Here is a 15,131-nt window from a genome sequence, read left to right on the forward strand (position 1 = left end):
TATTCAGATTAAGTGCTGTAAGAAGAAAAATCCCAAAGATCCGTACTTAAGACACAATAAGTCCTTCTTGGGTGTGTGATCCCTGATCCAGCTCTTCCCTTGATTGTAGTAGGAGTGTCTCACAAAAATACTGCATTTTCTGTTTTTCCTTTTAGAATAATGAAAATGTAAAGATTCAGAAACGCAGCTTTGTGGCTGTTTGCTATAAACAGTGTATATTTAAAATATAGGCATTTTAAATTAAACAATATATATTTATAGACAGTATATGCAGAGTATAGAATGAACGGCACTTGAGGTGTCATTCCAGTATCTACCAGCAGGGGCAAACAGAGTCATGTTAAAGGGTTAAAATTTCACCCCAAAGTAGAAAGTTTGTCATTAATTACTCACCCTCATGTGTTCCAAACCCGTAAGACCTTCGTTCATCTTTGGAACACAAATTAAGATATTTTTGATGAAATCCGAGAGCTTTCTGATCCCTCCATAGACATCAACGTCATTGCAACTTTGAAGGCCCAGAAAGGTAGTAAAGACATCGTTAAAATAGTCCATGTGACTACAGTGGTTCAAATGTAATGTATGAAGCGACGATAATACTTTATGTGCGCAAAAAACTAAAACTAAAATAAGGACTTTATTCAACAATTTATTCTCTTCTGTGTCAGATCTCCTATGCTATTCAAGTAGTAACCGCAGTGCTTATAATAAGCGTTGACATAGAACCCGGAAGTACTGTGTTTTTGGGTGAATTATCCATTTAAGTATGTGCAGTTTTGTAGGCTACTTTTCTGGACTGAAATCATGAAGTGCACTGATCAAAATATGCTAAAGCAGGGGTGCCCAATCCTGCTCCTGCCGATCGACTGTCCTGCACAGTTCATCTCCAACCCTAATCAAACACACCTGCCTTTAATTTTCAAGTGATCCTGAAGACCTTAATTGGTTGCTTCAGGTGTGTTTGATTAGGGTTGGAGATGAACTGTGCAGGACAGTCGATCGGCAGGAGCAGGATTGGGCACCCCTGTGCTAAAGGTTAATGTTTGCATTGAATTTTACATATTAAAACGCATTGAGGCCTTATCAGGTTTTTGTTTTGTTTATGTTTTGCTTCTCTATCCATGTATATTATTGTATATTCTGTGATAAGCAGAGAAGTGTGATTCCCAACACCTTCAGTGCCAGATGTCACATTTGCCCTGTACTATGTTTGACCTGCTAAGAGTTTTAACTTCCATTAAGACGAGACAGGGATTACTGTGTGTTTGCCGTGCTTTAAAATAGACAAACTCCAGCACAGACTAACCGGATTTGCTTCAAGAGTTAAAACTATTGCTTCTGTCCCTGAAAGACCCACAATTATGTAATCTTATTGTTTTTGTCGTTCTGATTAAAGAAGGACCCGGTAAGACTTCAATATCTGGATGTGAATTTTAATATACATAAGTAAACATATAGGAGACATTTGAAGGCAGGTAGGTGATTTTTATTTTTATTTTTTTGTAATGCTAGTTGAAAGTCTCTTCACATCCTGATAGCAATCACTAAGTTAAGTGGTCTAAATGTATTTATACTGTATATTTATCATCTGTGGAAGACCATAAAATGTTCGTCCAATCATTGCATCTGTTCCGAATGCATTCATACTATGTCGTATACCTGTCTATCAATGAATTTCCATACCTCCACGCATGGATGGAAACCTGTGATATTATACTCTGAGAAGTTTATGAATGTCATTTAGAGTTTTGCGCGTTGTAACAGCATTGCAGTAGTACAGTATGGCTTGTGTTCTTCAGCTTCAGTCGCCGCTGTTTTGCTGAGTCTGTGATGTATGATGCGTTTACCAGCTAATCATGACTGCACAGAGACGCAGGCCGTGTGAAGACAGATCCATCAGACCCCTTACCACACACACGCAAATGCACCTCATCATTTATGTGCTCATGATAATTAGAGGAAGAAAAAAGGAGATGAGAGAATAGCAATTAACTCCTGGATGCCATTGTTAAGCATCAGACTCGAGAGGTCAGTGCTATAGCAGTGGCTGGTCATAAATCTTACTCACTTACTTTACTAGTACTATCTGCTCTTTTATGGCATCTTTTGATGAGGAGCAGCCATAATACATCTAGCTGAATCTGTATATCAATGGGCGTATTGATGTTTTTATTAATGTGTATATAAATGAAAACAGCAATATGCAGAATTATATTATCACTGCAGTAAATGAAAATACTCAAATAAGAGCATTTTGAGGACAGAAATATTAGGCTATTAGATTATCCTAATGGAACTAGTTGTTTGAAACCAAAAACGATTATTTCTATTACTTATAGAACTGGACTCAAATTACAGTTACGGAGATATAGCAGCTTGTGACAACTTGCCTAGGTGAAATATACATAAAGTGTGTGTGACCAAAATAGTTAAAACCCGCAATATGCAGAATCATACAGTGATGTTGTGTAAATTCATCTTCTATCAATGTGAAAACACTAATGTGAAACTGATTTACGTAATCTCTATCACCGCTTGACACCAGAGCAAAAGCATCCCCAAAACGGAGGAATGCGCGTTGCCGAGGGAAAGTTTCGCATCAGCTTCTCTCGTGAGCGCGCTCTCGTGGGGAAACCGCACTGGATCTCCTTCCCTAGATTTACACGAGCCTCACTCACTGTCTTGATGACTTTCTGCTCGCTTCTCCTCTCCCTAAACTTCTGCGTTTAGTACATGCACTGACCCGAAAGTGTCGTTCATCATATATCAGCAGCGCCAGTAGTGAGAGCGCGCGAGTTCATTTGGTCTTAATCAGCTCTAAGAGAAAGGCTCGTGCACAAGAATAAGCATTTAAATACCTGTATAGTTCTCTATGCCATCAATGCAGGGATAAAAAGCAAAGGATCGATGTCAAAGAGCACGAGCTCGAGGTCTTGGGGTGTGTGACAGCTGGGCGGAGAGACTGAAGCTCCGGAGGCAGCACGCGCGCTGAGGCGGGCAGATGTGCTGCTGAATTGGCGCTCGGTGCTGTTTTTGTAACCGGGGGAGAGAGACCGAGGGGAGGGGGAGTTCTAAAGGCTGCCCGAGCCGCCGGTTTCTTTGCAGCGTAAGAAATTTTGGAGGAAGGATGCAGCAGGACCGGAGAATTCCTCGGAAGCACGCGCACTGCCTCCTCTTGTGTGTGATGAGCGCGTTCTGGACGGCGCCGGGGGTGCGGGGGTCCCAACCGGAGATCCCCTTATCAGTGTGAGTAGAAGAGCGTGCATGCAACAATATAGAGAACAGGCCAGAATAATTGCATTTTATCTATATGCATGTATATAGAAACCAAGAGAGGTCAAAACTATCCTGTGTAAGGGCTTTAGTGGTGTTTTAAGGGTTTCTTTTTCTAAAACATTTCTATAATGCTTTTAGAATATGAATGCATGCAAAATATAGAGCTATCATAATTGTATTAAATCCATATGTAAATTTGTAGAAAGCCATCATTTCGGTATTTCAAAGAGTCTGAATTTAAGACTTAATTTTTAAGCCTTAATAATGACATTTAATCTATAATAATAAGAGCACATGAGAGAGGTTAAAACTATGCTTTGTGATGCTATTGTGAGGGTCTAGTTATCTCTAGAGTCCAAATATGAGGCTTTTATAAAACCGTATACACATTTTAAACATAAAATATTGGAAAACAACAAAATATTGGAAAGAAGCCCTAATAATTGCTGTTATATGAAAAAAATGTAAAGTGTGCAGAAATGTGCTTCATGTTATAACAGCTAAGTCAGCTGATTTTATTTTAACTGATTATCAACCTCGCTACATTACATTACACCAATGAAAGCCATTTCGAAGAGTCAGATCAGGTAGAAATACTATAGCTCCTTAAGATAGTGTAGAGTGAAAATACAGTATGCAAAGCTTTTATGCCATATAAACCTTTTTGACATACAGAAAATGAGAAACATAAGGGAGAACAATGTGAATTTAACAAACATATGCTCCTGTATGACCATATAGAATACATTATAATGATTACAAACAGTTCTTGCATTAACTTTTGTTAACTTTTATTTTTAATCCATCATTGCTAATACTGTAATTGTGGCATAATGTGTTGTAAGTGATTACATGGGTTCTTCTTCCCCCAACAGGGTGAAACTCTGGGCTTCAGCGTTTGGTGGTGAAATAAAATCAATAGCTTCAAAATACTCAGGATCTCAGCTCTTACAGAAGGTATTTCCCCCTCTCTCTCACACACACACATACACACTTGCATTGACACACACACACCTCTTCTTGAAAATGAATACAGATGGCTTTGCCTTACAACATCCAGGTGTATAATCTGAGACGTGTGTGTGTGTGTGGGAGAGAGAGAGAGAGAGTTTTTGGATAAGGCTCATTACACTCAGTTTCTTTCCCCCCGATCTGTCTTTTGCATCTAAACACCTGTGTAGGACTAGTTGGACAAATAGAATAACTGAATAAATGTGTCTCTTTATAAATGAAAAAGGAGCATCTGATGATGTGTTAAACACTTTAGCCACACGGTGGCAGCTGATATTATGAACTGTGCTTTTTGGTCACAGGGTTAAAAAATGTTTTTTTAATTCAAGCATTTGGAGACAAATGTACGTTTTAAAATTATTAAATAAATCATGATGTTCTTCAAAAAATATACAAAGTAGTAAAATCAAGGGAAATTAGACAGGCCAATAAAGCATACATTTGACGGCCATTGTCTTATTTTTTTTATTTTTTATTTATCTATTTCCTCATTCATATTCATTCATGTTGTGTAGGTGGTCTTTTTGTTGTGATGGTTTCTATTTACATATAAACAATTCAATATTGATAACTATATCAAAAGAGAGAAAAGGCTCAGACACATTACAATATTAATATTTTATTATCAAAGTTCACATCTATGTGACTGCAGATATTTTGCGAATGAAGGTCTCCACCTGGTTTCTTTGTTCCAGTATACCATGTTGTTTGAATGCACTATGCGGTGGCGTTGTATACTACGGAACACACTTCATTTCCTCTCGGATTCTACTGAAGGAAAAACAGTGATGGATGTTTTGAGATAACCCGTCTCTCTCTCTCTCTCTCTCTCTCTCTCTCTGAAGTATTAATAAGTCTCTCAGTGTTGGTGTGAGATAAGAGCCCAGCTCTCACCATCAGTGCACATATTATCGTCGTAATTACCTCCTCACAGAATGTGTGTACGTGACTCTTTAACTGAACTAGCCCGGGTCTGTTTATAAAACAGCGGAAATGAAATTGAAATTGAAACTGAGGCTTTGAGAATTACAGCTGAGAATGATGGGAGTTTTCATGTATGTTAGTGAGGTACATCAGTCTGTCTTTGTGAAGGATACATGTGTCCACAAACACTGATTGTTTAACTAAAACTGAGATTCAGGGTCTGTCTTTAGCTATTGGGCCCGTACTTGCAGAAAAATCTATAGTGTAGTCAGAGCCATTACCGGTGTTGTATTTATCCACTGATCCGAGACCAATGTGTCTGATTTACCTTGTGTAATTGTTAACAGAATAATTCACCCAAAAATGAAAATTCTGTCTTTGTTTACACATGTTGTTCCAAAACATTTTTTTCTGTTCAGTTCATAGTAACCACGTCTGCCAAGCTCCAAAACGTACTGCATAAACTAGTCCATATGACCCATACGCTAAACTAAGTCGTAGCTTAGTGTGAGAAACAGACTAAAATATTAAGGGATACTCCAAAAATTTAAATCATTTACTTGCCCTCCCAAACTGTATCACTGTCTTTCTTCTTTGGAACATAAAGATATATTTTGAAAAATGTCCCAAATGATGCACTATACAGTATGCACTTACACTATACACTATGTCCTCAACCTGAGTCTGATGGCCCCTCCCCCTTTGCAATGTAAAGAAAGCTGTGACAATTGAGTGCATTTTTTACATCAGTGTGAACACACTACTCACACTATTCACAAAACTGCATTGAATAGTGCACACACCTTTAGTTTTTTGTTCATAGAATGGACTCAATGGAACTCAGTGGACTCAAGTGTTGTTTGATTACCAACGTTCTTCAAAATATCTTTGTGTTTTGCAGAAGAAAATAAAGTCATACTGGTTTGGAACAACATGAGATTGAATAAATGATGACAGAATATTCATGTTTGGGTTATTATTTACTGAAAAATCTTATATCCCATTGTGCATATTCAAATTAGCACAACATATTCATTACAACCAATGAAACTTCATGACAATGACGCCAAACATGGCATTGTGCATCAATGTTTTTGATACATCAAGATATTTTTAATATCTGAAGGCGAATGCAAATTCAGTGGAGTGGACAATTATGAGATATCAATTTAAATGTCCATTTGTTATTTGCTATAAAAATTGTATGATTCATTATAGTGCATTAATCATAATGACAACTTTTGTGGTGCTTTTTGTCCATTTAGGACAGATGTGGTCATTATGAAATAGAGATGCACCGATGTATTGGCAGCTGATATTTATCGGCCGATATTTTTGATCAATGTAAAACATCGGTATACAATAGTTTAATTAACTACGTGAACAAAATGAAATCTGTACAAAATATAGTCTGTCAGCATATATAGTTTGATAGCAAAATAACCTTTGAAGGTTGTCAAGTTTTCGTATTTGTATTTTATTTTGTTGTTTATATATATCTTACTCTGTGCCTCTCTTATAATGTTGGCCTGTTGAGTGTTAAATTGATCCAATCCATGTTCAAAGAAAATAATTTGACGATAAACTAGCTAGTATATCCTAATACATGCGTTTTTGAACTTTGCTAATATAAAACTATCTATTTTAATGACAAAATTATGCAAGTAATAAATATCGGCATCGGAATCGGCCATTAGCTGTTTGTTGTATAAAAAAATGTTGTATATCGGCCCAAAAAGATTTTGGTGCATCCCTACTATGAACTGTGTTCAAAAGAAATGAGGGAAGATTGTTTATAATCTACAAAATACAACATTCCAATGTTTGTAATGACATAAGGGTGAGTAAAAAATGACACATTTTTGCTTGAACTATCGCTTTAAAGTGAGAGCTAAGATGGAAATCTGTTCCCGATTCAGCCAAAAGCATCAATAATGAACATGTTCCTTCGTCCCACCCAGAATGATCTCAATCATCAGCCTAAACGCACACACACACACATTAACACATTGTAAAATGTCCCAGCCAGTTGTGTTCTCTCTTCATTGCCATTTCTGCGTATGTTTGCACTTTTTCCCATCATCCTGCTCAGTGGGCGTGACCGATGGGTGGAGCTCAGGGCCAATGAACTGCCAGTCTGAAGAGCTGGAAGCAGAAAGGGAGGGATGAGGCAGCAGGCCGGTTCATTAAGGAGGATCGTTAAGAGTGATCATTAAGCTTGTTATGCAAAATTACCTGATTTTTACACAAGGGGAGGGGGGAGGGGTAGCCATACAAATGTCACCCTTTGTTGCTTTCAATCGCTGAAATTTCCACCTCGCCCCAACAAAATAACAGATTGTGCAAATACTTTACCATTAGGCATCTTTACACTGAATCATTTTGTAGCGTCTTGAGAATATGAAGGCAAAAACCTGTTTTGTCCAGGAGCATCTGGTTGTTTGGGACACTCCCCGGGACTATTTCTCTACTGTGTTTTGAATCAGTGGGGTGATCATCACTATTGACGCAGCATTAATGGCTTTGATTATGGCTTTTTTTGGGGCTGGGGAGGGTGCCGGGACGGTGGGTGAGGGGTGGGGAGGCAGGACAGGCGTGAAATGAACTGTTCCGCCTCAATAACTCTCCATGGTCTCTCTCTTAAAGGGGTAATTTGCCGCGTGGTGCTACGATCTGTGTGTGTGGAGGGGGGTGTTGGTGTTAGAAACATGTTGGGGGTCTTATATGTGCCAGAGTGTGTGTTTTCATGCTATTTGTTGTCTTGTAAAAAAAAAAAAAAAACTAGAAAAAAAAATTGAAAAAAACCCCTTTTTTTTATCACAAGACATTTTGTAAGTTACTAGGACTGTGGAACTAGTGATGTGTGTGTGGTCCTGGTAAATCCTACGTTATAGGGACAAAATGTCCCCACAAATATGGCAATATCCGAAATCCTTGTCTTTGTGGGGACTTTTTTGTTGTTGTCCCCATTAGGAAAACAGCTTATAAATCATACTAAGTGATGTTTTTTGAAAATGTAAAAATGCAGAAAGTTTTCTGTGATGGGTAGAGTTAGTGTAAGCGGATAGAATATTCAGTTTGTACAGTATAAAAAAATAAGTCTATGGAATGTCACCATAAACCATGGAAATCCAATGTGTGTGTGTGTGTATCCTGTTGACTTTACAAAACTGAGACAGACATGTATGCATACTGTTTACATGTAATGTATGTCCTGTTTTTGGATTCACATTATGTTTATTTTTTTTAGATTCAGTGAATTTTTTAATGTGTTTTCATGTGATTTATGTCCTGTTGTGCTTTAAAAAACTGAGAAAGACATGTATTCATATTTTTCTCATACTGGAAACGGGAAAAAGGCCCTTTTTTTTATTTGAAAGGACTGTGTAAAACGTTGATTTTAGATGTGCCAGAGTATCTTGTCACATTTTTTTGTCCACACATTTTTTCGTGCATACATGCATTTGCATGTCCATGTTTCACTTAACTCACTTATGCTTTTTTTTTAAGTTTAATGGACTGTGTTGAACACTTATTGGGATTTGAGATGTGCAAGAGTGTTTTGATGCAATTTATATAATGTTGCCTAAAAAAACTGAAAGATAAAACATAGAAGGATATGTATGCTGTCTATTTTTTGTACTGGAAACGTATTTTTCAGCCTTTTATGAAGTTAAGATTTTAATGTGTGTGTGTGTGTGTGTGCGTGTTGATTCCATTTATGTCCATTTGTCTTAAAAAAGTGTATGGATACTGTTCATCAGAAAGGCTGTGCAGCACACGTTTTGGGATTTGTGTGTGTGTGTGTGTGTTGTTGTTGTTTTTTTTTCATTAAATCTGTCACTAAACATGAGCTTATTTTAATCAGAAAGGCTTTTTTATAGTGGAGTGGTGTAAGCCTGCAGGCGTCGATGCCTGAGTGTGTTTGAATAGTCTAATATCACAACGGCCATTGAGTGCTGTTGCTTCAGGTGTCGCTTGTATTGCAGACTCAGCGTTGTCTGAAGTGTAGTTCATTATCCAGACTCGCCCAGGCTTGACAACTTATTATCTTTCTACTGAATTCTGACTCCATTTCAATTACCCTCCAACAATGCGTGGCCCTTTCGACAAGCCACGCCCACCCTCCCCAAAGCAGCCCACCCACAACGCTCTTCCTCCACCAATAATAGACACTGCAGCAGCAGTTCCACCAATTACAGGGACAAGATTGAGCTCGTTATCTGGAGAGGACTGGTCTTATCGGCCAATCAGAGAGGCCGGTGTCAGAGAGTGGCGCACGTCGACGTGCTTATCTGAAGACTTGTGGCACTAACTCAAATGGGAATGACAGCTGTATTAACAAAGAGACAATGCAAAGCGTAGGTCATGGAGACTTGTAAAGGCCTCTTCTTACTGCCCCCTGTCTCTCCATCACTGTCTCTCGTCATTTTTACCCCCCCCAAAAAAACATCTCATTCATCCATCTTCCGCTGCCACACATATTTGCCTCCCTCCCTCAGATTTGCAAATGTAAATGCCCCTATGCTATCACAGAAAATTGTACTTGTCATGCTGGACATTGATCAGGGCGCTTTCACACTAGCACTTTTGGTGCGCACCCGGGTTCGAATGACGTCAGAGTTCGGTTCGTTTGGATGATGTGAACGCTGTTTTCCGAACTCGGGTGCGCACCCGCGAACCGTACTCGAGTCCGCTTAAAAAGGTGGTCTGGGGTACGGTTCATGTGAACTCGGGTATGGTTCGCTGCTGATATGAACGCAATCGTACCAAATCGCGGAAGTGAACCGGTATTGATGACGTATAATGTGGTGCGTGCCTGCGTGCGTGTGTTAAAGGTAAACTGTAAAAGGGTCTATATACACTTACCTTGACGAAAAGCGGGATTGATGCACTGCAAGCAGAGAGATGATTTCTGCTTGCCTCCACAAAAATTGTCTTCGGCGGACATCCCGCTGTCTTTGGAACGGTTTTAATACTTTTGCGGCAGACAGACGCAAGTGTGTTTCTGTATCTTTTCTTTGAAAACAAAAACAAAGGTTCAAAAAAAGAATAAGAAATGTGAAGCGAGCAATTCTATCCATTTTGACACTTTTTCATAGCGGTTACCAAGCAACACGTGTACGCGCCAGCTGCAGTTTGATGACGCAAGCGTACCGCGGTTCGGATACAAATAATATAATGTGAACACAGTCCATCGGGGGCTGGGGGAGGGGGGAAGCAATCGAACTCGGGTTCGGAACAGGCAATCGAACCAAGTGTGAAAGCACCCTTAAACTAATGTTTTAGGGTATCACACTATCCATTAGACTAAAGGAAAAGATGTTTATGGGTTACCCACATCTAATTTACTTTGTGCAAATTTTTACCACTACAGTATATAAAAGATCTTAAGCTAAACATGTTGTTTTCGTTAAGTTTATATTTTTCTATCAGAGTTTTATGTCTGAATTTGATAAATTTGCTTTTTAATATCTTAGGAGATTTTCTTTAGATATTCATCAACAAAGCAGAGACTTTCTTATAAGATTTCCATTGAGATTATTTGATAACTGAAATGTGAAACACACACATTGTGTTTTCAATAGACAAATTGATTTTTATACTGTACAACCTGTAAATTATATAACCCTAAACCTACCCATCACAGGACATTTCTGCATTTTTACATTTTCAAAAAACATCATTCTGTATAATTCAAAAAAATCACCAAAAAAATTTCTCCACAAGGTCAAAACTGGTAATACTATCATTGTGGGGACATTTGGTCACCACAATCTAGGGTTTACCAGGATAACACACACACACACACACACAGCAAAGAAAGAATAAAGTGATCCGCTGTATTAAAGTGTGCAAATATGAATGCAGTTAAATACAAATTATTTTATTTTATTCTATTTGCGATCTGATGTCCTTTTTAAAGAGTTGAATACATTTATTTTTGTATTAATAAATAGCTGTTAATACATGCAACATACTTTCACTATTGCCATACAAGCTGCATTCAAAATTGATATTTTAGGTATTTGATTTGATTGAATTACAGAAAACAACATATGCTTTAGTTTTATTTAAAAGTTATTTTAAAGCTGTATTGTTCAAAATATTTTGTATTAACAAAATGTCATTCAGCCTTGACCACACGGACACCAAAAAAGTAAAATGTCTGTCGTGTGTAGCCTATATTCATTGCGTAACATGACTCATTTTCTCTTTAGAAATACAAGGAACATGAGAAATCGGTGCGAATAGAAGAGATTGACGGCGCAAAAGTGGTGAAAAATGTGGCGCAGAATATGGAGGAAATATTTCGGAAAAAAGCTGAGGCCACACGAGTAAGTACAATTATAAGGAAGAGAATATCAAATGCTGCATGCGTCTTCCGTTTTCTTTTTTAATGAACAGCCTTCAATAACATCGTCTATGGTTTTTCGTTGTTGTTAATAAAGATTGGAATTATTATTAGGCTATCTATTGCCTTTAAAAAAAAATATTTTACGATTTGCGCATGAATTCTTATTGTTTCAGCATTTTCCATCAATCATTTATTGTCTTGGATGCAGCAGCCGCAACAGCTTTAATTATTGCTAACGTAAAGAAAGTATCTCGGTTGAAGCTTCTCCCTTCTATACAGAAGAACATATAGATTTTCCCGTTACAACCGGCTCTTGCCGTTATTCTTCAGAGGCACACACACGGTCCAGGCTTTAATTGCCTGTGTGTGTGGACGAGATAGGCTTATCTAACTCCTGCAGATACACACAGTCACTTTATGATGCAATGGAGTCGGTTTGCCATGAAAGGTAAAACCCATGAAATACACCTCATGCAATTGTAGCAACTGCATCCCGATTTTATAAAATGCACGCGGGTATTTAGGCTACGGAATAAATTTACACGTTCGCCGGATTTGAAGGGAGTTTGATACAATTTATACCACAACAAATCCAAGTGTATTGCAGCACATTTTATTCTATTGTAAAATAATTCTACAAATAGCCTACAAATGAAAAAAATATTTAAATGTTTATCCAGAGTGATTTTAGGCCTAATTTTAAATGATTTTCTACTGATAATGTTCGTGTTTATCCATCTTAAATTATTTTAAAACGGTTTTTTTTAGGCTATATAGGCATACTTGTGATATGTCAAATCTATAATAAAATGACAGATGATTAGGGCGTAGGCTACTACTCACGCGAACGCGATTTATGTTCACCAGCAAGCATATAAGTTAGATGAAATCCGCGCGCTGACAAACTTATTTGAATGAAATAGCCTATTGTTTGAAAGCTGTAAAAAGTTCCAGCTTAACCCATGTTGGGGTGGTTAAAGAAGTAACCATGTGAGTCAGAGCAATAAACTGTCTTTCAGGGTTGTCTTAAAGGAATTTGTAGGCTATTTTTCGGCGTGTTCAGCAGCTAACAGTTAAGGCCTAACTAACCGTCAAATAGAATTTGTAAACAAAATGTTAACTTTTTTTTAAGGATAGGCCTATCTGTGACGTAAATCTCGGCTTAAGTTATAAATGCCAATTTGTCATGTTTGTTAACTTACCGTAATAATCGTTTGTAGGCCTATATTTGCTGTGGTTACCTTCTCAGGTAAACGCGCTATTCAGTTCTCTAGCGCCACCTGTTAGGCAACAGGTGAAAATTCGCGCTCTATCTAACTGTTTTTTGCCCTCTCTATCTCGTGATTTAGCTTTTGTGGTTAATGAGACGTTTAAAACACGATTGAAAAGTAGGCTTTTCAAGAGTAGGCGTGTAGTAGCCCCCTCCAGCCTTATGTTTTGACTGTCATAATTCGCACCCTTGTAGGCCGATCTAAACCAAATTTAGAACACGTTATTTTATAATGTTTTTTTTTTCTTTTTCAGGGACACATTACATAGCCTCATAGTATTATATTTTACAGAGCAGCTTGGTTTGTAGCTTGTATTTATAAAATTGGCACAAAGCCTTTTTTTGGTTCTGTTGCTATAATTTCCACCAAATGCGACAAGTATTAATTATTTTTCCTAAAGCGCTTTGTGGATTGGAAGCAATTATACCTCCATGTAAAAAAAAAAAAAAAAAAAAAAAAAATGCATGCCAGCACTTTTCAATGACGACAAAACATAAACTGTCCTTTACGCACACACGCACACACACCCACACACGTGTTTGCCGCAAGGGAACAAGTCACCATGTGAAATACAACCTGTTTGCAAGCTGCAGGTAAACTAAACATTATATTACTGCTTTAAAGAGGTCACCTTATACAATTAATTTCATAAATCATTATGACTGTCAAGTTTTACATCTGTGAATGTTTCTCAGGGTCAGTTTGTTATTGAAAGTCAACCCCCACCCCCCTCCATATGTATCAAATGCATTCTGAAAGTACATTAACTTATAATCTGATAAGCATTATTAAATGTAATACATTTGTTAATGATGTTATGAAATTATAAAATGAAGTTATAAAATGCCTTCTACATGTAGCTAGAGGCTATTTTCACAAATGTCTGCATCTTTGAAATCTACAGTATGTTGCTCATCAAGAACAAGTCTGTGTATTTTGCCATCAATCATCTCTTCTAAGTTTCTGCTGTTGTCTGTGTCATGTCACTCATGTGTAGAGGCTTGTAGAAGCGGCGGAGGAAGCTCATCTTCAGCATGAGGAGAACCCTGACCTACAGGTGAGAGAGTTTGTACACTTGTATGTTTTTGCTGTATTACATGGGAAGATTTCAGAACCATGGACAGTTCTTAAAAAACAATCACTCTAATGCTCTTAGAAATTTTGTTTAAACACAAAAATTACATGCATATTAATTTTTAAAATGCTTCTATTTTCATGAATATTTCATATATTCTATTGTGTTCTTTAGAATAGAATCTTAAGGGATATTTTAATAAAGCCCCTGCTCTCCTTGCCATAATCTTGTAGCCCTGCTTTATGCAAATATCCTGTACATGACCTCCAGCTTAGTTCTAGAAGTGAATTATATTTATATATATATTTATGTGCCGGAAAGCCCTCCCCTCGCTCCGGCCTCCGCACTCCGACTAAGATAAATGACTCCACGTTGGCTGCGCTATTCAGGGACAAATGGAAAATTCACTGAAGCAAAATACGTTTAAAATAATGGTATCCCCCCTCAGTAATGAATTCATGCACTCACTCTCTTGTACGTAGAAATACATTTCCAGTAATTCATAAACTGTGTCTTTTTTTTTATTCACACAACTAATTGAAATTTACTACAGGAATAAATGTAAAAATATAAAGAGTATGAAATTGCAAATAAAAATGCACCAAAAATAATAAAAAGTCATGAAAATAATGTTATGTTATTTAAGCGTAGTAATCTAATTATTTTAGTGCCTCAGTGTGAGTATATAAAAACTCAGCTTTCAATAAATGGTCTGGCCGAGAGTGAATGTCTATAAAGGTCTGAATGAAACAGTTCTGACCGTGACTCTTTGAATGAGGAGTTCTGATTCACTGGGACCCACTGGGACCGGGACTCGTCGGGGTGTGCAAGCACCTGCTCCTGCTGTTTGTTGATAACCCTCAAAAGCTTGTCGCAGTGCTGTCAGAAACGCTGAGTGTGGAGCGTTTCTCCTCTGCCTCGCTACGCTCCTCTCGACTCCGCTCCCCCTCCGCCCCTCCAGGGGTGTATCACCGGAGCGCCCAGCCGTGGTATGAGCTGTCATTGCTGAGCTCTGAAGTGATGCCCCCCACCCCCCCCAACAGGAACTGAAGCCAAGTGCACACACACATACACAAACCGCTTAATAGTAAACACAAAGGTGTTATCAAGTACACTCACCTAACAGATAGATAGCCTCTTTTCACAGAATGACCTCTGGTCCAGTAAAGTGAGAGGTAGTTTAATCACGCATGCCCTCTGGACACAAACTAAATGT

The 15,131-nt window shown here is 38.0% G+C and overlaps 1 protein-coding gene across 2 annotated transcripts in view; it reads left to right on the forward strand.

The window, feature by feature from the left end:
- The first annotated feature begins 2,938 nt into the window (after positions 1 to 2,938).
- The window catches only part of cacna2d3 (calcium channel, voltage dependent, alpha2/delta subunit 3), a 46,498-nt gene continuing 34,305 nt past the window's right edge, over positions 2,939 to 15,131 (forward strand). Inside the window, exons 1-4 of one of the 2 annotated variants that reach the window (XM_084101494.1) lie at positions 2,939 to 3,246; positions 4,152 to 4,233; positions 11,433 to 11,549; positions 13,838 to 13,897. In XM_084101494.1, the coding sequence (XP_083957620.1) occupies positions 3,128 to 3,246; positions 4,152 to 4,233; positions 11,433 to 11,549; positions 13,838 to 13,897 (378 nt within the window). In that variant the 5' untranslated portion in view covers positions 2,939 to 3,127. The remainder of the gene's footprint in view (positions 3,247 to 4,151; positions 4,234 to 11,432; positions 11,550 to 13,837; positions 13,898 to 15,131) is intronic. The other variant, XM_084101493.1, reaches the window with a different exon arrangement.

Source organism: Abramis brama (genome assembly GCF_963993115.1).
Source record: "Abramis brama genome assembly, chromosome: 23".
NCBI classification, from domain to species: domain Eukaryota; kingdom Metazoa; phylum Chordata; class Actinopteri; order Cypriniformes; family Leuciscidae; genus Abramis; species Abramis brama.